The 25,355-nt window shown below is 42.3% G+C and overlaps 1 protein-coding gene across 1 annotated transcript; it reads left to right on the top strand.

Annotated features, from left to right (window-relative positions):
• The first annotated feature begins 2,681 nt into the window (after positions 1-2,681).
• On the top strand, positions 2,682-23,678 carry TMEM184C (transmembrane protein 184C). Its single transcript, XM_014593683.3, has 10 exons — positions 2,682-2,898; positions 4,497-4,627; positions 4,734-4,770; positions 11,898-12,103; positions 13,049-13,123; positions 15,114-15,207; positions 17,072-17,184; positions 19,037-19,136; positions 19,674-19,845; positions 21,775-23,678. The coding sequence occupies exons 1-10, from the start codon at positions 2,782-2,784 to the stop codon at positions 22,065-22,067; spliced, it is 1,338 nt and encodes a 445-aa protein (XP_014449169.1). The 5' UTR covers positions 2,682-2,781; the 3' UTR covers positions 22,068-23,678.
• Positions 23,679-25,355: the final 1,677 nt, after the last annotated feature.

Genomic DNA, 25,355 nt, shown 5'->3' with positions numbered 1-25,355 from the left:
AGACTTAAGTCAGTTCTAGATTGAGTGTGACTGCTTTCTTTGTAGCGCAGGGGTCCAGCCACAGTCTCATCATCCAGTCTAACTTATGGGTGTTGGACTGGACTCACTTGCTGCATGCAGCATATGCCAGCCCAGCTCCACACACTGCAAGTGGTGCGGGAGTCTGGATCCTGTGCACGCTGCATGCAGTGAGGAATCTGACACGCACACAGGGATGGTCCAGGGCAGTTGTGATGCCTACACTGTACTAGCCCTGTGTGCTGGATTCAGCATGCAGGACCAGTCTGTGGGCCCGATCTGGCCTGTGGACCAGCCCTATGGCACTTCCCAGCCCACTGGCCCTGATGAGTTTGACACTCCTGCTCTAGCAGATTGCTCCTCTTATAGTTTATACCATTCTTAGCTGATGCAACCTGGGGCAGCAGAGTAGAGAAGGGGGGTAAGTAAAGCTTCCCTAAACTAGTGTATCTCCCTGGGATTCTGTACTACTCAGCATCTCTCTTCCCTAGTGATTGTCCCCAAGCTCTGTGCATGCCCATGTAATATTATAAAATTCACAAAATGGTTGTGGATCATTCCACATGCCTGAAGTACCTGGCATACCTCGGTGTTTCCACACTCCAAAGGTTTCACCCAGGTCTCTGTAGCGGGCAAACTGAGTTATGCTAAGGCTTTTAGCCATAGTTCAGGACTTCCCAGAACTAAGCAACAAAATTGAACAGAGCGCCTTCTGTGGCACTGGGAAATGTGAGCGCTGTGATCGGGCACTAGGCAAGCAAGGGACAGCAGTTTCCATATAAGGAACATGGCTGGCACAGAGCCAGAGGATTGGACAATTTGGGATGAGAGAAGTTAAAAAAGTGATGAACAAACAAAGGAACACGTGTGTTCTGTGTTGCCAGCCTGGGGAGACAGGAGCAGCCTTGGATTTCTTGTTTGAACAATGAGGAATTCAGAAACTAACATCCCACACACCCAGCAGAGGATCTGAGGCCGGTACCACCAAAGGTTGCTGCTGTAATGCCTGAAGGAACCGCTTGCCAGGTCATACTGAAAGGAAGAATGCTTGTAATAAGCCTTGGGGTTCCTACTAAAAGTTCACTTGATACCAAATCACACGAGGGGCCATGTCAATCCTTGGGGGTCTTGGGTAAAAGGAATCGTAAGGACAACAGTCTCACGTGCCCCTTTTGTAGCAACCTATCCAAGCAGGGGCTTGGGTGCATGGGAGGAAGATTTCTGAGATGGTTGTCTGTAATTGCCACTGTTTGAAAAGTCAAACTTCAAAAAGACGCACTGGCCTCAACACCTGAAGGGAAGGGATCTGAGAGCTTACCCTACCCAGTTAGCATAAGCTAGTGGTTGTCAAATACCTATGGCTTAAGGCATCCCTCAGTAGACGCAAGGGCTTCTCCTTAAGAAAATAACCAGCTCTTCATTTTGACTCCTTTTTGACTCCAAAAAACCACTAGAGCCATTCTTCTGTTGCCAGGAACTCAACAACAGGGCAGAATGGTTTTGACATGACAGGTGCCTTGAACTCCTTCCAAGGGTGCTGCTGTGTGCCATTATTTATTTAACTATGGAAAAGCAATACAGCCAAGAACAGAAAGCCTGCAATGGGGCAGAACTTTTTTTAACACTGTGACTTCCTATTGGAGATCTCTGGGTTTTATCTTGTGAACCACATCTGAACCCCCAACAGGGCTAACATTGCCTGACCCCCTTGAAAGGATTAGGTTGAGAATCACTGGCCCCATCTAAGCATGAGGCTGAAGTTGGGGCCTTATTGCTGGTTCCTTGCTTTGGGATGACCTGGAATGGATTTTGCCTCATAATCCCAGCCTCTTTCAGCTCCTTATTCAGGGCCGTGTGCTTGATATGTGGTATTAAAAGTACTGCGAAGAAAAAAGACGAATAGAAATTGGAGAAAGATGTGACCTATTAGTTTATTAATGCCAGCTCCTTGCTATTAATAACTTTATTTGTATGATATTTCTATATCATATGATGTATAGAATTTATAAAAACATACATTTCAAATGTATTACAATGTATGTGTCTATACATACACATATACAAAACAGTGTGTCTGTATATACATATACATTTCAAATATCTATAGATAACATACATTTTAATATATTGATAGCTATATCTCTACACACGTGCCCCAAACCAAATTTCAGCCCCTAGGATGCGCACCAGCCGCAGCTTGGAGCGCTCCAACCCCTCCCCCCGCCCCGGGTTCGAAGCGCGTCAGGGAGCCGAGGGGGCGGGGCCGGGAGCGAAGCGTGGACCACGACCCAGCCGAGCCGGGGAAGAAACCATTGCTCTGAGCCGCGGAGGGGAGGGAAAGGAACGCTGGGAGAAACCATCGTTAGGCGGGAGCTGCTTATTAAGAAGTTATTGTTCGACTCTCCGGCAAACTCCAACTCCCACTGACCCGGCGTCTCGGTTGCCCAATGAGAGATCAGGCGAGCGAACTGTTGACGCCCGGTAGTAGCCAATCAACACGGGGCTTCGGGCGCGGTTGCTAGGGTGGAGCCAGAAGTGACGTGCGGGTTGTGAGGCGGAAGCGGTGCTGGTCGAGGCGGTGCTTGGCCCCTTGGCTGGAGTGGAGGGGTGGGGCTATGGGGCAGGCGGCGCGCGGGTGAGCGGGGCGGGGCTGGCGGTGGATGGGTGCGGGGTGGCCGCCGCTGCTGCTCCCGACGGGGACGGGACGGGACGGGAGGGCCCGGGGGGCTGTGACGCGGCAGAGCCGGGCCCCCGGCCGGGACCATGCCGTGCACCTGCGGCAACTGGCGGCGCTGGATCCGGCCGCTCGTCGTCCTGCTCTACCTGGTGGGGCTGCTCGTGGTGGTGCCGCTCTGCGTCTGGGAGCTGCAGAAGCTCGAGGTGTGGTAGGAGTGGGAGTGGGGGCGGGGGGAGGACCCGGGACCCCTTCCCGGCCTGGCTTGGCGCGGCTGGGCTGGCACAGAGCTCTGGCAGGGTCAAGCCACACATGTCTTGCTGGCCCACGCGTGTGTGTATGTCCGTGTCCCTTGCTTGGGGTGGGCTCGTTGCAGGAGGTTAGTGACCCATGTGTCTGTGTCCCTTGCCTTGGCTGGATGTGTTGCAGGAGGTTATCTTTCCCAGTGGGGGGGGTGGGTGGGTGGGTGTGTGTGTGTGTGTGCGCGCCCATCTCCCTTGCCTTGGCTGGACACATTGCAGAAGGTTTCCTTAGCAGTGACGTGTGTGACTGCGTGCGTGTGTCCATGTATAGCCGGGTTGGTCTGAAGCCAGGTAGAAGGGAGACTTGCACCTTTACAAGCTAAATGAGAGGGGCTGGGAAGAGCAAGAGCTTTCATGAACCCACGTTCACTTTGTCTGATGGGCTCAGGGAGCCTGTGGCATGATGTTGGTGCCTTCTTGGCCCCTGCCACGTTACATCTATTACACAATGAACTGACTTGTGCTGTAAACATAGATGGGCCACACAGGCAAGGTAACGATCATACACTTAACTGATCATACAATTAACTGGTCGGCCATACTGTAAATGTAGACCAGCTGCACGTGCCAAGTAATTATTACAGGATAGAAGTGACTCTCCAACTATAAAAAGAGCCAACCAGCTTCAAACTCTACAGATGGTTTCTATCCAGCTTTCACTGGAACGTGTATGTAGCGGAGCAGAGAGGCCTTTTAGTTCTCTGTTCCTGGCAGGTCTCCGATCCCATGATGGTTTTGAACCCCACGAGGATCATTAGTTCCTCATCAAACTTTACTTTTTTGTTCGCAATAGATGAATTTATTTTGATAGCTTTCCTAAGTACTTCCCATAACAAGAGACAGTCAGGCATGCTGGTCTGAAATCAGAAAAGGCAAGGGGATTGCCACCTTCCTGGCTAACGCTTTCAGAGGTGTGTGTCATGAGCTTGAGCTCACTTCAGCATTTTATGAACTAAGCTCATCCTCTCTGGAGTTGGCTCAGGAGGTGCCAATCTACCCCACTTCCGCATAGTGTTAACCCCAGTATTTAATTTCATAAATTTTAAAGTCTAATTTTTACTTCCCTTACTAATAAAAACGTTGCCCTTCCTTCCTTCTGTCCTTCCTTCCAACTTCATTGTCTTGCATTTTACTCAGTTTGGATGGGCAAGTTTTACATCATGGGTCTCATGGATTAGCATTGTTCTGTGTAACTGCAGAGCTGAAGTGAGGAAATGGGGATTAGGGAAAATTGTACAGTATTTTGCAAAATTTTTAATGTTTTATCTAAAAAGTAAAACAACATGAAATAACACCTTCCACTACCACCTTTAAGTGTAAAGAATTTAAATGGTACCAAATACTCTTCACCAGCTCTGGTAGGGTTTGTGTGTAATTATGTCACCGCATTGTAGAATGACAGAGAGGGACTTATTTGCATGGATTTGAAATTAGGTTGGAGAAGTTTACCCTTCCATGTTCAGTTACTAATGCTGGAAGCGTGTGTTCTTTTCCCATGTAAGGTTGGAATTCATACCAAGGCATGGTTCATTGCCGGGATCTTTTTACTGATGACTATACCAATATCTCTCTGGGGGATATTGCAACATTTAGTTCATTATACCCAACCTGAATTGCAGAAACCGATAATAAGGTAACTTTTTTACATTGTATCTGTCATGCAAATATTAAATTTTACCCATGATAAAAAAAAAAAAGTATTTCCAGTAACTTGAAATGTTCTTTTCATGTCATAACAGAATTCTGTGGATGGTGCCGATTTACAGTTTAGATAGCGTAAGTATATTCTTTCACTAATTTACAAGTTCACTGAAAATAATACATTTTTGCTTGTTTTCTGGCTTTGGAAACCAATGTCATACTTTACAAAAAAACCCAACAGCTCCAGAACTATATGTACAATCCTGGCCATAGAACTGAAAGCTCTTGTTTGAATTGCTTCTCATTCTCCTACTCAAGGGATGTATCAATAGTGTAGCTGCTAATGGTGGAGCTTCTTAATAATGATATCTGTTACAGTGTTTCAAACCCTTCTTAGCCTGTTGTCTTAGGACAAGCCTAAGGGTTTTCTCTGTTTCTTCCATTTACAGTAACAAATGGGCTAGAAACCTAAAAATGAAGTGACTTATCCAGCCTCTTCAAAGACTCTGCTTTAGTGACATTTATTATTTAATTTTTGTCTTGTTTTATTTAAAGAAATAAGTTTTATATTGATGTACAGGAATTACTGAGTTCAGGAAAGTCTCAGAATTCAAGAGATGCATATCTTGTCCTGCTGTATTCTTCTCTTGTGAATATCCATGTAAGGTGTCTGACTTGCATTGGTCACAGTGTATGTTCTGTATCTTTCACTCCAAGAACTTACATGAGTACAAACAATGAGCTCCAAGTCTTGCCCTTCCAGAACACTATGAAGACAAGCCTGTGAGTTCTGAAAGCCCAGGGTCAGTGAGTACTGTTTGATCACTTTTCTTCCCTGAGGAGATAGGGGCTGATGCAGGACCAAGATCCCACTGAAAGTATCCTTCTCTTTTCCTGGAGTGAAAGCACAACTTTCAGTATAAAAGATTTTGTATTCATCTCTTAATGCTAGATGCAGGAGAAACCCCCAGGTTCTGGCCTCTTTCAGCTTTGGGGGTACCCATTGCATCTGAAGCCTTCCTTCCAGATAGAAAAAAATGGCTTCTACTAGGAGAGCCAAACAAATGAGGACATAGGTCTCATGTCCTCGTTAAAACTATGGGATGCTTATTTTCACATTTTAAGACTTTTTGATCACAAATCTTCCCTGCTCTTGTGGGGGAAAGATCATTGTCAGTACTCTGGATATGTAAAGTGAATAAATTCTAGGAAGCCATCTAGTTACTGAAGTGCTGTGATCTCAAGTGGGAGAGGCTTCTAGGTTATTCCCCTAGTAAGGGTATAGTCTTAATTTCATCTCTAGTTCAGTTTGTACTTCACTTGAAGCTTGTTCTGTTCAGTGAAAGCTTGTTTAACAGCCATTTCCACTCATAAACTATATGTACAAAGTGTAATAAAACTGTGTGTACTTATGATGCAGTAAATACTTAATCAGCTTCTCTCCACTAGTTGAAGATCCAAATATATCATGGGATTTTACCCAGTTTGTGAAGCTTGCCTTCAAGCCTCTAGCAAACATTTGGTGTTTCACCTGTCTAGGTACCTTTCTTTGTACTGATGAGCCTCTGCCAGAAGAGTGATCATATAGTATGCTCTCTTCATTAAAAGAACAATCTCTAAACTAAATTCTTCCCCACAGTGGTAACTGAGGGTGTGCACAGATGTAAAATTTGAAATGTTTCTAAGTATAAAGGACTTGTAAATGCTTAAGAAAAGATAGTACATAGAAGACAAACACTTTATTCCCCTTTCAGTAGAGATTAAGTCACATTCTGCAAGGGCAAAGCCACTTCTGTGACATGGTGCAGTCCCATTTTAGAGATGGGCAAAGTTGCAACCTAAAGCTCTGATGCTTAATGCTGTATCAAAGTATTATTAGTGCTAATGTGCAGATCAGATTCTCTCAGAATCCTCATCCCTCCTGCTTTTAGGTTTCATAGGATAGTTTGGTAAGCTACTTAATAAAGAAGTGAAGGTTACTTGGCTGAGGTGGATATTGCACATTCTACACTCATCTTCCCTTCTTCCTTAACATCATAATTTCCAAATTCTAGTTTGTGTGGGATCAGTGAAGGAAAAGGTGGCATGGTAGCATGCTATAGAGCTCTTCCCCTTTATGATTGTGAAAGACAGAGATTTACAGGTGTTGTTCTTCAGTAAGAGGTCAATGTTTCTCAGTCTTTCTTTGTTTTATAATAAGAAATGACATATCTGTGATATGCCCTGACTCCGGATGCAGCCAGGCCTGCTGGAGTGTTCTCACACCTTCAGGGGTGCTCTTCAGCTCCAAACCCTTCTCTGGTGTGTGCTGCTTGAACTCTGAGAACAGACTGAGATGCTCCAAAGGTCACCTCCATAACCTATGGCAACTCAGCTTCACCTGCCTTATCAAAGTTTCACCAGGTCTCAGCTGAGGGAATGTTGCCAGCCAGAAGAATCACACCTTTGTTTGACCATGCAGCCAGAAAAGATGGATCCCCTTCTTTGGAGAAGTGGCCTGCCTGTATGGTCAAAAGCACTGAAATCACTCTTACCCTAACAATAAGTAAGTTATAAAATATAAGAGAAAGATTCACTATAAAAACAAAATCAAACAGCAGAAGTCAGTAACCATATGCTGAGATAGTCAAGGAATAATAATAAGCAATGAGATATCAGAATAATAATCTGATTTTTACCCAAGAATGCAGGTTCTACTCAGCTGAACAGGTTAAGTAGCCCCTGTTTCCAATCTTTCCGTCAGGGCCTCCTGTCAGATAGGATACAGTGCCCGCTGGCTAAAGGAGCCCAGTGTTCCCTATGCTGGGGAAAACTGAAGACAAGCCATAACTCTCCTGGCAAGGCTTAAGTATAGCTTCTTAGCTGGCTATTTACATACATTATCCATTAGATTCTTGAGGAGCCTCTACTATGTACATAACTTTCTGCCCCGCAAACGTGTATGTTTCTTAGACTAAAAAAGTTTCTCCTGATCTGATTATGACCAGGACAATATTTGTACTGTTTCAGAGAGATCCCCAAAATACCATCTCTCACTTAATTTCCCCACTAAGAGAATACTTCCTTTGAATAGCCAGTTGTTCTTGTGGGTCCCTTCTTTTAGAGTGTAAATTCTTTGTTGTCTGGAAGGGCCTGACTCAAGTGCCTCAACCACGTTGGCAGCGGCCTGTTTGAGTTAAAAAACATCTGTCAAATGCTCATTTTCCATGATGGTTTCTCCCAAGTGTGTATAGGCAAGGAACACTGAAGTTAATCCTACTAACCAGGCTTAAATAAAAATACTTTTGACAAAATTACATTTATATCAAATATCATAATTCTTGTAAACATAAGGACAATAAGGCTAATTGCAGTTTGATGCTACCCATACATTCAGATCACACATACAGTATCTGTAAAACCAACTCAATGAAACATGTATGGCATCCAAAGAATGCCTTGAAGTAGTATAGTAGGGTTTGTAACAATACATTCTCTGCTTTAGATCTTTTTCAAACTCTTGTAATGAACAGCCTTTGAATAGAAACCAGTTAAGAAAAGGTCATCCTAAACACAAAGGTTTGACATAAGTGATAGCAATAGGTGCATATGAATTATTCATCTTAACTGAGTACAGGTAGGTTTTGCTTAGAAAGGTGACAAACTTAAAACACCTATGTTGACTGTTAATGCTATTATGACTGGGCCAATTGAAACAGAGTCTGGAAGCAAGTTCATGGAAAAGTTGAGAGTAAAACCAAAATTTGTATATAGATCTAAATCATTCTTAAAATACAGCTGCTCTGTTTCTAGTCTAACCCCTGTCTTCAGTTGGTTTAACATTTCTGAACATTTTAAGTCACAGATCTCTTTCCCCCTTGCCAAAAATATCCATACTGGATCTAGTATTGGCAACGGGGGATGACATGGTAGAGGACCTCCAGATCGGTAGCCATCTGGGGGACAGTGATCACCTAATAATAGAATTCAACGTAAGACGTCGAGTGGGTAAGGTAACTAGTAGGGTGAAAGTGCTAGACTTTAGGAAAGCTGATCTCAATGAACTCAGGCGATTAGTCAAGGACGCACTGCAGAGTAGGAGATTTGAAGGGATGGGAGCCCAAGAAGGGTGGCTGTGCTTTAAGGAAACGATCCTTCAGGCACAAAGCAAGACAATCCCCGAGCGAGGCAAAAGAGGGAAAGGGGCCAGGAGGCTTCCCTGGCTGACCAGAGAAATCCAGGACGGCCTAAGGGACAAAAGGGGAGCACGTAAAAAGTGGAAACAGGGAGAGATCACCAAAGACGAATATACCTCCTCTGCTCGTGCTTGTAGGGAGGCAGTTAGATGGGCCAAGGCTACCATGGAGCTGAGGATGGCAACCCAAGTAAAAGACAACAAGAAATTGTTTTTTAGATATATAGGGAGTAAAAGGAAGGCCCAGGGAGGAATAGGACCCCTGCTAAATGGGCAGAAACAATTGGTGACGGACAGGGAGGACAAGGCTGAACTCCTCAACGAGTTCTTTGCCTTAGTGTTCCTAAGTGAGGGACACGACAAGTCTCTCACTGGGGCTGTAGAGAGACAGCAGCAAGGCGCCAGACTTCCATGCGTAGACCCTGAGATGGTGCAGAGTCACTTGGAAGAACTGGATGCCTTTAAGTCGGCAGGCCCGGATGAGCTCCATCCGAGGGTGCTGAAGGCACTGGCCGACATCATTGCAGAGCCACTGGCGGGAATATTTGAACACTCGTGGCGCACGGGCCAGGTCCCGGAGGACTGGAAAAGGGCCAACGTGGTCCCCATTTTCAAAAAGGGGAGGAAGGAGGACCCGGGCAACTATAGACCAGTCAGTCTCACCTCCATCCTTGGCAAAGTCTTTGAAAAAATTATCAAGGCTCACATTTGTGAGAGCCCGGCAGGACAAATTATGCTGAGGGGAAACCAGCACGGGTTTGTGGCAGGCAGATCGTGCCTGACCAATCTAGTCTCTTTCTATGACCAGGTTACGAAACGCCTGGACACAGGAGGAGGGGTAGATGTTGTATACTTAAACTTCAGGAAGGCCTTCGATACGGTATCCCACCCCATACTGGTTAAGAGTTAAGAGGCTGTGACGTGGATGACTACACAGTCCGGTGGGTGGTGAATTGGCTAGAGGGTCGCACCCAGAGAGTCGTGGTGGATGGGTCGGCTTCGACCTGGAAGGGTGTGGGCAGTGGGGTCCCGCAGGGCTCGGTCCTTGGACCGATACTCTTTAATGTCTTCATCAGCGACTTGGATGAGGGAGTGAAATGTACTTTGTCCAAGTTTCCTTATAACACAAAGCTATGGGGAGATGTGGACACGCCGGAGGGCAGGGAACAGCTGCAGGCAGACCTGGATAGGTTGGACAAGTGGGCAGAAAACAACAGGATGCAGTTCAACAAGGAGAAATGCAAAGTGCTGCACCTAGGGAGGAAAAATGTCCAGCACACCTACAGCCTAGGGAATGACCTGCTGGGTGGCACAGAGTTGGAAAGGGATCTTGGAGTCCTAGTGGACTCCAAGATGAACATGAGTCGGCAGTGTGACGAAGCCATCAAAACAGCCAATGGCACTTTATCGTGTATCAGCAGATGCATGACGAATAGGTCCAAGGAGGTGATACTTCCCCTCTATCGGGCGCTGGTCAGACTGCAGTTGGAGTACTGCGTGCAATTCTGGGTGCCACACTTCAAGAAGGATGCGGATAACCTGGAGAGGGTCCAGAGAAGGGCCACTCGTATGGTCAAGGGCCTGCAGACCAAGCCCTACGAGGAGAGACTAGAGAAACTGGACCTTTTCAGCCTCCGCAAGAGAAGGTTGAGAGGCGACCTTGTGGCTGCCTATAAGTTCATTACAGGGGCACAGAAGGGAATTGGTGAGTATTTATTCACCAAGGCGCCCCCAGGGGTTACAAGAAACAATGGCCACAAGCTAGCAGAGAGCAGATTTAGATTGGACATTAGGAGGAACTTCTTCACAGTTCGAGTGGCCAAGGTGTGGAACGGGCTCCCAAGGGAGGTGGTGCTCTCCCCTACCCTGGGGGTTTTCAAGAGGAGGTTAGATGAGTATCTAGCTGGGGTCATCTAGACCCAGCACTCTTTCCTGCTTATGCAGGGGGTCGGACTCGATGATCTATTGAGGTCCCTTCCGACCCTAACATCTATGAATCTATGAAAAATGTTTTTAATGTTTTTCTTTTCAGTAAATCCTGGAGTAACTCCAAGCTAATCCCTGTTTGGGATTGTTTGAAGGTCACTCTTTCAATTAAGCAGAAAAGAACCTGATTGTATGTGAATATACTTCATGTTTTAAACCCATGCAACTTTTAAAAAAAGAATTCAAAACCTAAAATAAGTAGGAAAAAAATGAGCTTCACTACAAAGTGTTTGTTTGTTCTGTGGCTGAGGTGTTATTCATCATCAGGCCCTGCAAATAAATGGTGTGGGGCCAGTCCACGGGACAGATTGGCATGTGGGTCCAGTTTATGGGACCTGGACTGGACTTCACTTACTGTGCACACCCTGGACTAGCCCTCCATGCTGTATGGGGTTGATCCAGTGTGTACTGTATGCAGTGTGTGTGTCTGCTGAGACCCATAGGCTGGATTGCAGGCTGGATGATAGGGCTCCACAGGCTGGATCTGGCACATAGGCTATAACTGACACCTCTGTTTTTGGGAAAATAGTTCTTTATTTGATAACAGCTATGAGCCTTTGATAGCTGTATTTCATTCATATACTGAGAACAATGCTGTTAGCAAGTGGAGTGTAGCTAGACTGCTTTGAGAATGCGTGCTTTTATACACAACTTATTTCTCCAAACCAATTTGGCCACTCTTTTCAGATGTTCAGAGGAAGCCCTACCACATTCATTTCATGAAAATGAGTATCACAGACCTCTAAGTGTCATTTAGGTGTGAAATTTGAAATTGTGACTGAAATGTTGGTTAGCAGGATGGGTTTCCTTTGTCTATTTGACTAGCCAAAAAGCTTTGGGTTATGGAATTTAAAAGCGCAGCCTTTACTTCTGTCACTTTGTATAATATATAGTATATAGTTTTAAATAATTCTGATATGCTGTTGCTCTTATGTTTATACAATATGAAATATCTGTGTGTTTAAAAAAAAAATGTAAAAATTAAAAGTGGTACTCTGTTTTCTGTATGCCTAGCATACAGTTTGTGGAAATTACCCAAGAAGAGTACAGTACAGCTTGCTTTGAATGTAATTGCTTTCAGTGACTATGTCTTTTCTTACAGTGGATAGCTTTGAAATATCCCAACATTGCAATATATGTGGATACCTGTAGAGAATGCTATGAAGCTTATGTCATCTATAACTTCATGGTATTCCTTTCAAATTATCTAACCAACCGCTATCCAAACCTGGTATTAATCATAGAAGCCAAAGATCAGCAAAAACACCTACCTCCCCTCTGTTGCTGTCCGTCATGGGCTATGGGAGAGTAAGTATATTCTTGCATCTTAAACTTAATGTTTAGTGCTGTGCATCTTGATACAAAGGACACTGTTGTTCATAGCCTTGATGATCAGGGAGCGTTGATTATATTGTTGAATATAAGTCAGCCTGCAGTGCCTAAACAGTACAGAGGGTTTTGTTTGCTATTGGCTGAAACAGTGATTGTGGAAAGTATCTTTGCTTCTTATAAAGCATCACAGAATTGTCAAACTAAGTTGGGGAAGAAAACTAAGAGACTTGTATGACTTGAAGGGGGCTGGCTTATTTTCCTAACAAAATAGGAAGAAATAAGTTTTTCTTGAATTTGTACCTACCCCTTCCTGTTTCCCTGCTTTACCCTTGCACAAGGGGCCAAATCCTTTTGCTCTAGCTTTACTGATGTAGCATAGCCCTGCTGACTTCATTTTAATGGCTAAAATGAGTAAAGTGAAAAATGTGTAGCCTTAAGACCACTAACTGGTCACGTTCCTATGTTCTTAATCTGAGGAGCAGTCAGTCCAGTCTTTGTCTTGTGAGAGTAATAATTTGGAAGTTCATATGTTTTCAGACAGACCCTGGCTCATGACTAAGAAATCCAAAGTATGTGTCTTTTCACATCTTTTATGAATAGGTCTTCAAGCCCTGTAGAAATAGAACTTTGTTGTGCTGCAGAATGGTCAGAAATTTTTTGTAGCTGAATGAAAGCAAGCATTGAATATTTCCTTTTGTATTTCTGTATTTTGTGGAGTCGTGCAGATCAGTTTGCTGTGGTATAATATTTAAACATCACATGTAATGCTGTATCATATCAGCTAGTTACCGAACAACATTCTAGAAGTAGATTAATTTGAAACAGTTAATTTAGGGAAAATGCTGAAGGCAAGAATTTTTCTCAAGTTGTTTCTTTCCCCCTATGTTAAGTGCATTTATGTCCTTTTTTTTCTTTCTGCAGAGTTTTATTATTTAGATGTAAATTAGGTGTTTTGCAGTACACTGTGGTCAGACCATTTACCACCATTATTGCTTTGTAAGTATACCCACAGAAAACGAATGTGTTTAAAATATAATGTTTGCTTTCTGCTGGAAAAAATGTTATGTTTTTTTTCCTTCATATTTGAATTAATGCAGTTTAAAAGCAATTTTTATATTTGCCAAGACAGCTTTTATTTACCTCAGCCTGTGACCACTTTGTGCCTCCTAATCACCATTTCCAGAGCTGGGAGTATGTAACTTCTGCCACAGGGGTGGGGGAATTAGTTTAAACTGATTGTTCTGGGGGAAGGAAGGACATTTTTTAAATTGAGCTATCTTGATATCTTAATAGCTATACATGTGGTTTTCAGTAGCTAAAAATGTCAATATTAGATTACAAATGGTTAAATCAGTTTCACATAAACTATTTCAGTTGAAATATTACCATCATGGGGCAAAAAACCTTACCATAAAGGAATTTGCCATGCATCTTTTGGAAATATATATGTTTAGTGGCTTGGTAGGAGGCCCAGTCTTGTCTTCCTGCTCCTGTTTGGAAAGTAGAAATGTTAGGATATACTAGCTGAGGCTCAAACTTTTCAACAAACCTTTGACTAATTTAGCTCCTTTCATGTCTGGCAAAAGTCTGGCTAGTCTTAGAAGGATTTTTGTGGTGATACCTTTGGATCAGCTATCTGGTTGGGATTGACTTAGCCAAGCTTTTGGGTACCGAAAACCATTCCTTGGGTCACTGAGGAAAAAGCAGGCACAGCCTAGGCTATATAGCAGGCAGAAGAAAAGCCTGAGTGAAACTCCATATATAAATAAAAATAGGATGTAAAAGACATTGTCTGCAAGTTGATAGAAGGGAGGAATTCAGTAGAAAGTATCACCTGGCAAGTGGAAGTGTAAGACCATTCAAGAGAATTGTTATCACCTGGAGTGCACAGACATCAGATGGATAATGGGCCATGTTTGTGTTAAATCCCTGGTTCTTAGTGTTCAGTAAACTAATTAATTTTGGTTCCTAGCCCCATCTTTTGAAGATTTCTTAGAAATTTCCCTTTGAGTATGACGACTGTGAGACCAGAAAGGGGGTGTTTTCGTGAAAAATGTTCTCCTACCTGTGTTCTAGTGTCCTTGTCCTTTATCTTTTTTTTCTGTGATCATGTTGGTGCATAGTTTTTTGTCTAGTATCACCCACATAGTTTCTGTGAGGGCATTTGGTGTACTGGATCGGGTATATCATATTCTGAGCGAAGTTGGAGGGCTGCCTGAAAGCCAGGAGTTGGGGGCTCAGAATATTTCTCCTAAGGTCTGGTCCTTTTCAAGAATAGGCTGAAATTTTTTGATTTTTCTTATCAGTTCTAGCATGGTATTGCAAATGACAACCCAAGGGTATACTGTCAGTGGGAGTTTTCTTGTAGATTTCTGTGGGTTATTTGGATTGCTCTTACAAAGATATGGTCTATTTATCCAGCAAGAACACTCTACAAGAGAGAGGCAGTTTTCAGATTGGCAAACTGGGTGCCCCAAGTATTCTCCTTGGAGCAGATGCAGTGGCATCTGAGGGCCTGATTTAAGATTACAGCTTTTTTCGTGGGTTTTGTGGATTGATGGTTTTGTGGGTGTAAGTGTGGTAGTCTGTGGGTTTTGTTGAGCAGCCTTAGACTTAGAAATCTCTCAAGAATACAACTCTTTCAATTTATACTTTGTTTATATTTGAAAGGCTGTCTGGGTCCTTTATAGTGGTAAAACTGCATTTTATTACTGATGACAACTTAACATTTCAGAAATGAGGGTTTAAGTTTTCTTGTTCACCCCAAAGATTTCATTGAATTTTTCAGACCATAGCACTAGCATAAATTTCACTACAACATGCATGTTTCTGAAGGCTATAGTTCTTGTGCAGACCCTTAGCAATGCTAATGATCTTGAAACTTGAAAATAAATTCCAGGGTCTAAATATTCTGTGGCAGAAAGATATGCCAGTTCCTTTAGAACAGAAGATTGATTGCTGTGGTTAACGCTTAACTTTCTTTCAGAGTCTGTGAATTGGTTGGAGTGTATGATGAAGGAAACTTCAGTTTCAAAAACGCTTGGACATACTTGGTTATATTCAACAACATGTCCCAGCTTGTAAGTATCCAGATGTACCCCTGATATTTTTGTTGATGTCCAGTTTAAAAATGTTGTTACATAATTAAATCTAGATATTTACATATTTCATTATGGTTAACATTTCAGCTTGAACTGAGAGAGAATTGAATGGCTTTCTATTTAATACTATGTTGTTTTGATGTTTAGGTGATCTTGCATATATACTGATCCCTCATTTCCTAGGTCAGCATTAGGAAAAAGAACTTTTTCTTGACCATAAATTAATGACTATGAATGAAGTCTTTGAATTGCTTTTGCTCTTACAGAATCCCAAAGGAGAATCAAGTAATCAAGAAAAAGGATTCAGAGGATGAAATGCACTAAAATGTTATAACAATAATAAAAAATACTACTACTACTACTACTACTACTAATTAACATACTAAAATTTAAACCGCACCAAAAACATTTCTGACTTGCTATTTTTTTCATGCCCAAAAATATTCCATGTACAACAGTCAGGACCACAGGAAGCCCAATTTATAAGTTGACCTGCTTGTAGAATATTGAAGTCTTGGAGGAAAAAAGATATAGATTTACAATGAGAAATATGGTGTTATAACCTGCCATTTCTAAATCACTAATTCAGTCCGCATCTGCATAGTCACTGCATGTTATTAACACTTGTTTGATCTTGGAGGTATATGTGAGATGACTTGAACTCTCTCTGGCTCTCATCCCAAATATTGTCAATTAATGCCAAATGTGGCAGTTTTGTCAGCATACTTCTCAAAGGCCATAGCCTGAAGGGACATGATACTGAACTGTATATAGTTTCTACAAATGCATAATCCATGTTGAGATTTAGTGTATTGGTGATTTAAAGCGGGGGATGGTCAAACTACAGCATGCATCACAATTGGCACATGCAGCCTGTGTCACATGCAGCCTGTGTCTGATCACGGATGCTACAGGTAGCATGGGAACAGATAAGGCAGGACCAGGAGACTGAACAGGGAGCACAGAGAATGGAGAGCAGAGCAGCAGATAGAGAGGAGGAGGATGAGAGTGGCACTTAAAGAGGATGTGGGCTAATTTGTGGCATGCCTGCCAGAAAGGTTGGGTCCAGCTGGATTAAAGGAAGGGGGAAGTGGGTGTGGTAGCTTCTTATCTTGTATCTTACTTTGGACAGATAATTTAGGTGTCAAGGGTTGTTGATGTGACATGTTTCACAAACCAAAAAGCGATCACTCTAAAACAACAGTCGGTAACTTCTGAGGGCCAGAATGACCTAGCTCAGGTTCGAGGTAGGTGGGGACTAGGATCCACAGGCTGATGCCCCTGCCATAGTACTTTAGAAGAATTGCTGAAGCTCTGTGTCTGCAGGCTGGATCCAGTGGCTCTGCTTGCCCTAGGTTACTGGCCCCTGCTTATAGTCTTCCTTTATTTTATCCCTATTAGAAGGACTCTAACCTGAAATGTGTAGTGCAGTGATTATCAGATTTTTCAGACTCAAGGACTCCTTGTTAAATTCAAAGCACCCCTCAGAAAATGCTCACTCTTTTCTGACTAGGGAAGAATAGTACAGCAGTTTTTCTGTTGAAAAGAACTAAGAAAGATCTCTACAGGTCAGAATGTTTTTAATGCAGAGGATACCTATTTGAAATATCTGGGCTTATCTTAAGTCACATTTCCACACCTGCAATACACTACACCAGTGCTACTATGCATGGCACCCTTGAAAGGATCTCAAGGCACCCCAAGATTGAGAATCACTAGTGTATGTATTGTGTTACTTGCATTTTACAGTAAGATTCTACACACGCAATCTGATCCTTTTAAATGCCACACCTGCCAAAATGAATAAGGATTTAAAAGGCTTAAAAACTTTGTTTTCCTCCAGTTTGCTATGTATTGCCTGGTCCTGTTTTATAAAGTACTACGTGAAGAGCTGAATCCCATCCGACCTGTTGGCAAGTTTCTTTGTGTGAAGATGGTGGTTTTTGTTTCCTTTTGGTAAGTAAAACATTACCAAGATGCTTGTTCCAGGGATTATCATGGAAGAAAATGGCTGGCTGTCACAAATGTCAGACTCTTTCTGCTGCCGCCCCCCCCCCCCCCCCCCCCCCCCCCCCCCGAAACCCTGTCATTGTTGGTAGATTTTGAGAAAAAAGGTTTCACTGGCAAGTTATCAGTCCAGACTTGCCTAGGAGATCTTTCAAATTAGTGAGGGCATAAAAATTTGAAAAGAAAAAAAAATTGCAAGGAAAAATTCCAAAACAGCATGGGAGATGCTTCAAGATGAGTTAAGTTTTATTAATGAAATTTCATATTCTAAAGCTTTCCTCCAACTTTGTATCCTAACTAAGGTCAGTGTAAGTATTTTTTGGGTCCTGTAAGGTCATTTTCAATCTCTTCCTAACACAAAGCAGTGTGATTTAGTGGACTGAGCACTGAACTGGGCTTCTGGAAAACAGGATGGATAGAAAGTAATAGTTTTTTTTATCATTTAAAAAATTGGATTTTTTATTTAAATCAGATTTTTGACTTAATTGTATTTTTATTTCTTTAAGATGCTTTAAAAAAAACTATATAAAGATAGTTTTAATTTAAGATATGTTAGAGCTCAAGGTTATCATTTTGGAATAGGAATTATAACTTCTAATTATATGCTATATGAGACAATATAGGCATGTAAACTTTTTTTTTAGAAAAGTTTTATAAATAGGTCACAACAAGCCATGGACTATATTAGGGGCCCAGTTTTAGAGTTCCCAGAGGCTCCTCTATAGATTTGTAAAGAAAACTACCCAATGGGCCTCAGTGCTCAGTCTAGAAGATCCCATTTAAGGATCTCTGTGATGCTTAGTTTCAGTTCTCAAACTGTGGATTTCTGTCTCCAAACATAACATCCTTGTTAACAGCAGTATATGGAGATAAGAGAGAACAGACCTGATTTATTTACCTATCAGCCTTGTTGTCTCTCTGCAAGCTTGTGTACACAGAGTCAAGCCCTTGCCTCTCTCTAAAAGTGCAAGTTTCAAGAAGGTAAATGAATAAAGGATTGTTGGGGGTGGAAGAGATCTGGGCAAAGAGAAGTCTGGAGATAAATGCAAGGAAGGATGGGTAGTAGAAACAAAAGAAAAACATTTTGAGCAGACTATTCCAGAAGTCTTGAGGGATAAGATTCTGAGTATCGCCTCTCCATTGATACATGATCTAGTGAGTGAATGGTATGGCAGAAGGGAAAACCTACCATGGCAGCAGGCTTGCCAGGCTGTACAAAAGACCCTGTTTGGGAATGTTTTAATGAAGGTTATATCTTACAACAGCAATGCACTTTTTGTAGAAAACAGTGATTAAATTGAGGCTTCCTGACAAGTGATTTAAATTGCAATTTAAATCCTGATTTAAATTGGTTTGATATAAATCAAATCCACCCTGCTGGAAAACTACACTGTTCTACTTGAATTTGGGTGAATTGCTGTTTGTGTCTATTCCCACATTTTTCTTTTCTAATTTATATCGTACAGTGTTTTTAAAGGGAGTATTTGTATAGCATTTGATTTACGTTAATGTTGACCGTTTTCTTCTCTAAAAGAACTGTAAAAATTGCAATCCACTTAGATGCAGAGAAAACCAGAAATAGGATGTGCACTGTTACATCCAGCTTTTCATTTGATGGTTGTAGAATCATGACTATATTTTACATTAAATGCATTATATTTAGAAAAGCTATTTTCCCTAAAATTGAACCTGAAAATGTTAGTATACTTGTAATCAAAACAGTATGATAATGGGGATGCTATCTTTGGTTTGGGCCTTCAGGTGCTACTATAGTACTAGTAATAAGTAATCATTTTTATAGGCAAGCTGCACTTATTGCCTTGTTGGTGAAAGTTGGTGTTATTTCTGAGAAACACACCTGGGAATGGCAAAGTGTGGAAGCTGTGGCCACAGGCCTGCAGGTAAGTACAGCAGTTCTTGCTAAAAAGAATATGGTAATGGGGGTTAAAGAGACTTTAGTGTAGGCTGTTATAAACCAGACTCTGTAACTGACTTTCCAATTGAAGCGTTGTGATTGCATGCTCATTATTGGATAGTATAAATGGTCTGTTTTATGATAAAGAGAAAAATAAGAATATTTTGAAGCTAAGTAGCATAGAGTTCCTGGAGATGAAACAAATATTTGTGTTTCTTCTTGGAATAATTGCTTAAAGGATTTCTCATTGGAAGCAGAGATCTAGTAGTGAGTCAGGACAGTGAGGCAGAGTGCTTATTCAATATGTAATAATAAGTGTAGTTGTAGACCTTGGAGGAATTTGCTAAGGACATGTAAAGTGCTATTAATGCACAAGTAACTGGTATGAGGGCCCTGAAGGCTCTGTTCTTTAGAGCTGAGGGAGTTCTAGCTGGTCTTATGCTGGAAGTAGAGCACCAGGAATGTAGGTTTTGTCATGGCAATACCCATGGAGAAATATGTATAAATACATCTCTTGTTGCAGGATTTCATTATCTGTGTGGAGATGTTCTTGGCAGCTATTGCACATCACTACAGTTTTTCCTATAAACCTTATGTACAAGAAGCTGAAGAAGGGTCATGCTTTGATTCTTTTCTTGCAATGTGGGATATTTCTGATCTTAGGGCAGACATATCGGAACAGGTTCGAAATGTTGGTAAGTATTCACCAGGGCGCACAGTTTATTAAGGGCTATTTATCTGCATCTATTTTGGTTTTATGCTGTTACCTATCACTGTAGGTTGCAAGAGCTTCCATATACTATTGATAGCAACAGTAAATCCCTGTAATACAGTGGTTCTTAACCTTTTCAGGGTCAGGGCACCCCTCCACCTCTTCTTTGAATGTGGTGACACCCACATTGAGAACTACTGTTTGTGCTGCTTCAACTTATCTCAGTGCTTCTCAACCAGGTTCTGCTGCCTCCAGGCTCTTCTCGCCGGGGGCTGGGCTTGGAGTGGGCTCCGGCGGCACTGAGAGGAGGCTGTAGCCACCTCAAATTTTGCCATAGCTCCACAGCACCACCCCATGCAGCCATGGCTGAACACTGTGCCTCCACCCAGGTGCTGGGAAAAGCTGCAGCTGTGCCAGGCAGAGGCACAGGGCTGCCTGCGGCACTGTGGTGAAATTTGGGGTGGCTGCAGCCTCCTCCCAGCAACGCCACTCTGAGCCCAGCCCTGCTGAGAAGTGCCATGCAGATCTGGGAGCACATGCCTCCACCGCCCTCCTGGGGTGCAAGCAGTGGTGGGAGCTGCCCGCACCCCACAAGCTCTGTGCTCCCCCTCCCCCCAGCCCTGCCTGCACCCCCCAGCCCTGCGCTCCCCCTCCGCCCCGACTGGGCAGTGTCTTGGCCATGCCCTCTCTTACCACTGGAGGTGTTGTTGATCTGCACCCCCAATGCCCTTCCCTTCCCCTCCCCTCTCCCTTTCTGACTTATCAGCTGAAGGCAACTCTACACGCTACCAGCTCTGCTCTGTGCTGCGCTGTGGCTGTGTGCAGCATGGGTATTTATCGGCCCCATCGGGTTGATATCTGATGCAGCAAATTTTCTTTACATCAGTACCGATCCAATATCGGACTGATGTATTGGTACACCTCTAACCTATTTACTAATGTTTTATTTCTTATCTGAAGTTGTTAACCTGTTTCCAGTATTTGTTACTTAATCCTTTAAACTGATCTTAATATTTACCAGCTTTATATGATATACTAAATATTTACAAAGCACCTAGCACATGGTTGGAAATAAACTGGAGCATAGGACTAGGATTGAGAGAGACCTAGGCAAGTAGGAGGATTGGACCAAAATAAATATTGCAAAGTCTTGCACTTAAGATGGAACAATCCCATGCAGCGGTACAGGCTGGGCAATAACTGGCTGGGCAGCAGCTCTGCAGAAGAAGGCCTGGGGGTTACAGTAGACAATAAGCTGAATATGAACCAGCAGCATGCCCTTGTTGCCAAGAAGGCGAACAGCATACTGGGCTGCATTAGTGTCGCCAGCAGATCAAAGGAAGAATCTCTTTCCCTGTATTTGGCACTGGCGAGGCCACATCTGGAGTAGTGTATCCAGTTTTGGGTCTTCCACTATAGAAAGGATGTAGACAAATTGGAGAGTCCAGGAGAGGGCAACAAAAAATGGTTAGAAGCTGGGGCACATGATTTCTCAGGAGAGGCTGAGGGAACTGGACTTGCTTTGTGTAGAGGAAAGAAGACTGAGAGATGTAATAGTAGCTTTCAACTACCTGAAGAGTGGTTCCAAAGAGGATGGGGCTTGACTGTTCTTACTGGTGACAGATGACAGAAGGAGCAACTTCCTGTGCTGCCAGTATTGCAACAAGGGAAGTTTAGGTTAGATATTAGGAAAAACTTCTTCACTATGAGAGTAGTTGGACACTGGGACAGTTTACCCAGTGAGGTTGTGGAATCTCAATCCTTGGAGGTTTTTAGGACCTGGGATGATATAGTTGGGGATGGTCATGCCTTGAGCAGGAAACTGGGCTGGATGACATCCCAACGTCCATTCTAACTCTCATTTTCTGTGATTCTATGAATAATACTTGATTTTAATTTGGCACAACTTTAGGAAGGACTGTTTTGGGCCAGCCAAGGAAAATGTTTTTTAATGAGGATCATGAACAAAATGAACATACAAGTTTGCTGTCATCTTCTACTCAAGACCCAATTTCAGATGCTGCTTCTATGCCATCTTCACCCATGGGTCATTACCAGGGGTTTGGACACACTGTGACACCTCTGACTACACCCACAGCTACGCTATCTGATGGCATTTATAACACCACAATTGCTGCTGAAGAGAATGAGGATTCCCCTGTTACTGAATACAGTACAGCAGAGAAGCCTTTAGACAAAAGTTAAGCCTATCTCCACTTGTGTGCTAAGGAATTTGAGTCCTTTCCTGCCATGTTTTGTGATAATAGACCGTTGTATGTGGAAATAGTGTCAGTGGTTGGGACAAACTGCAGCAGAGCATACGTGGTTTGGAATCTTGGGTCTAAATACTGAATCTGTAACTGATTTGAGCCCATTGTACTACCTTAATATAAAACAGAGTTTGAAATGTCTCTGTACATAAGAAGCAACTCCTTAGAGTGCTAAAGTATTTAAAAGGTTCTTTAGTGGATATGAAAGACAGTATTGTACTGAAATTAAACTGACATTTATTCAAAAGACATCTAAAAACAAGGACTGTTTTCCACATGCGTGGAATGTAGGTAGCGCTAATAAACAGAAGGTTTAAGAATGTAATTGCACAAATGAATAACGCAGACTTTTGTTAAGTTTATCTTTCCTGTAAAATAGGCACTAATGAAATGTGGAGGTGATTGGGGGGAGGGGGAAGGAGATTACTACCTCTCTGCCCCCCCCTTTCCCTTTTATATAAATGTATACAACTAAAACCCCTTCATGAAGATACCCTCTTTCCAATGTAGAGTACTGATCTGGCTGAGCTTCAGCCTGAGGCTCCTGCAAAACTTATCTGCTCCCTATGAACTCAGGACCCAAAATTGCCCCCCCGAGCATGACAGTACTACACATCTTGCCTTTTTTCCTTTGTAAAAGAAACAAAGTCTGAGTATAGGAGCTCGGAAATGCCCATATTTTAAAACTGCTGCTCAGGGCAAGTAATCTACATGTGGCTTCCATTTCCCCTATCCTTAAAATGGGAATAGGACTTCCCTAACTTCATGTATTTATGGGGAAAAACAATTAGTGTTTGTAAAATTTGTCTAGTGGGAAAAGCATTCAATGAGATTAAAAGAAAAGTTTCTTTTTTCAAACTTGAAGCTGCAGTAAGCTCTTAAACATTTCTTTAAACAATCTTAACCATGTCAAAGAAGAATATTTCCCAAGGATGGGTCTGTAGTAGTTTGTATTCACCGATTTGTGTGCCTCTCTTTGTGGTCTAGGTTCAAATAAAATAAATTGTCCCCTCATGGAGAAGGAGAGATTCATTAAGGGAGAATCAAATAAATCTGGAGTTGCTAAGTTTAGACTTAAGAACAAAATAAGTACACTTATATCAAAGCACTAAGGATCTTTTTTCCTCCCTAAAATGAAGAGGGGTATTTTTGTACCCCCAGTAACAAGCTTACATTTGTATTGCATGCTTGCAGTCCAACATTCATGTTGGAAAAAAAAATAGAGCTGCACTGACGCTTTTTAAATGAGCATCTACAACATTCCACCAAGAAATACTTGCAACTTAACTTATTTCCTTATCTGCATTGATAACCCTTTACAGGACAAAACTTAATTGTAATGTTTGGCTCATCATAAAAGTGCTTTTTGCAGTACTAGTGTTATGTAAATATATTTTGCCTTATTCACTAGGCTGCATATTTTATAGTTAAAATTAGATATGTACTTCACTGTATCTGAAGTTGGCAGAAAAGAGCAAACCGTACTTTGTTTTGCTAGTTCATTGTCATCATTGTAAATAAACAAATAAATTTTAATTGAAACTTGTTTGTTCTCTCCTGTATTTACTCTGTTTTATAAACTGGTTAAGTAATTGTGGATGATGGCCTCAAGCTGCAGCATGGGAAATTTAGGTTGGAGGTCAAGAAGAACTTTGAGTGGTCAAGCATCGGAACAGGCTACCTAGAGAAAACTGTGGAATCTCGAGCCTTGGAAGTTTAAGAGCAGGTTGGATAGACACTTGGCTGGGATGGTTTAGCCAGGGATGATCTTGCCTTGAGCAAGAGTAGGGCTGGACTAGCTGATCCTGTGAGGCTATGTACTTACAAATCTCACAAGAAAAGCCATTTGCTGCTTTTCAAAAAAAGATGTCTTAAGTAAAACAAATCCAAACCTTTGTTTCAGCCTTCTTGCTGAACTGATGCCTAGAAAAAAATTGTCAAAGACTTCTCTCCACTTGCATTCATAAATGCAGTAGTACCTATTTATGTATTAATTCCTTAAAGCAGGTTCTGCTTTGGTACCCTAGAGTGCCTTGAGATTTTTCTTTTTTTACAGGTGCTGCAGGTTGCCGCACCGTTGTGCAAACATGAAACGCAACATGAATCCATAGTGTTCAAAATACTCTGACCTGTTGTAATCAGAGTTCTTTGCAACAGAAAAATTGCTCTATTATTTTTTGATAGTCAAAAAATGAGCAAGAACTAAGCTGGCATTTTCTGAGGGGTGTTTTGAGTTTTAAAATGTTGAGAACCATCATCTTAAAGCATATTAGTTTCTGCCTCAAGGCCTGAGAAAACAGAATTTGTAACCTGCCCATAACTTCAGATTGAGCAATGTTCTCTTCTAGAATTTGTTTCAGCCAAAGAGAATGTCTTAGCAGATCCTTTCAAATCCTCTGGACTCCAGCTCAAACGTCGGTTTCTATAAGCAGTTTTCTGTGTACACAGGGGCAGTTGCTGAAGGAGCAAGGTCACCAGCCATGGTGTAGGTCAAACACAACACCTTCAACTCCAGCAGATCACTAATCACTGATGCTGTATCCACAGCTGGTTACAGTATCTGGTGAGCAGGAAGATGTATTTTGCAGCAGCTGGTTTCCAAACTGAGGTCCAGCATCTACAGAATGGATTGCAGTCTAGTTGGAACTGATAAGTAGAGTTAATAACAGGAATTTCATTATTTTGAACAACAGTGGTTGCTGGGACCATCCTGTGTATGCCTCATTAGCTCTGTAACCAAGAGGGGTAGGGTGGCCTGAATTCTCTCTTGCAATCCTCACTACCTATGCCTGTGTCTTCATAAATCAAATTTGCTTGTATTAATCTCTTTGATTTTAGAACCAACTTTGTTTGTGTAAGTAGCAACAGGTGACCTGGAAAATAGAGAGATATGCTTCACAAAATAATCTGAAAGCAGGTCTAAGATACCTTCTCACTAATCAATCTGTTCATCTGGCCATTCTTTACCTCCAAAGTTTATTCTACTCAGGTTGAATCAAATCCAATAAAATTTGTTTAGCTGCTTATGAACTTCACCTTTTGCAGGACTAGATGAATTAGTCTGTCTCTACTTGTGGGACATGATAGAACAGACATCTGTGGACTACGCAAATAAAGCTTTGAATTGGATACAAACCTGCTACGTTTTAAGGAACAAGCCCTCTGACACATTCGTTCTTTTTTGGGTCAAACTGAGAAGCCTCTACCCCAAATGGTTACCAAC

Source organism: Alligator mississippiensis, chromosome 2, assembly GCF_030867095.1.
Source record: "Alligator mississippiensis isolate rAllMis1 chromosome 2, rAllMis1, whole genome shotgun sequence".
Classification (NCBI taxonomy): Eukaryota; Metazoa; Chordata; order Crocodylia; family Alligatoridae; genus Alligator; species Alligator mississippiensis.
Note: the sequence above shows the minus strand (reverse complement) of the source record. Positions and strands in the feature narration are given on the sequence as shown.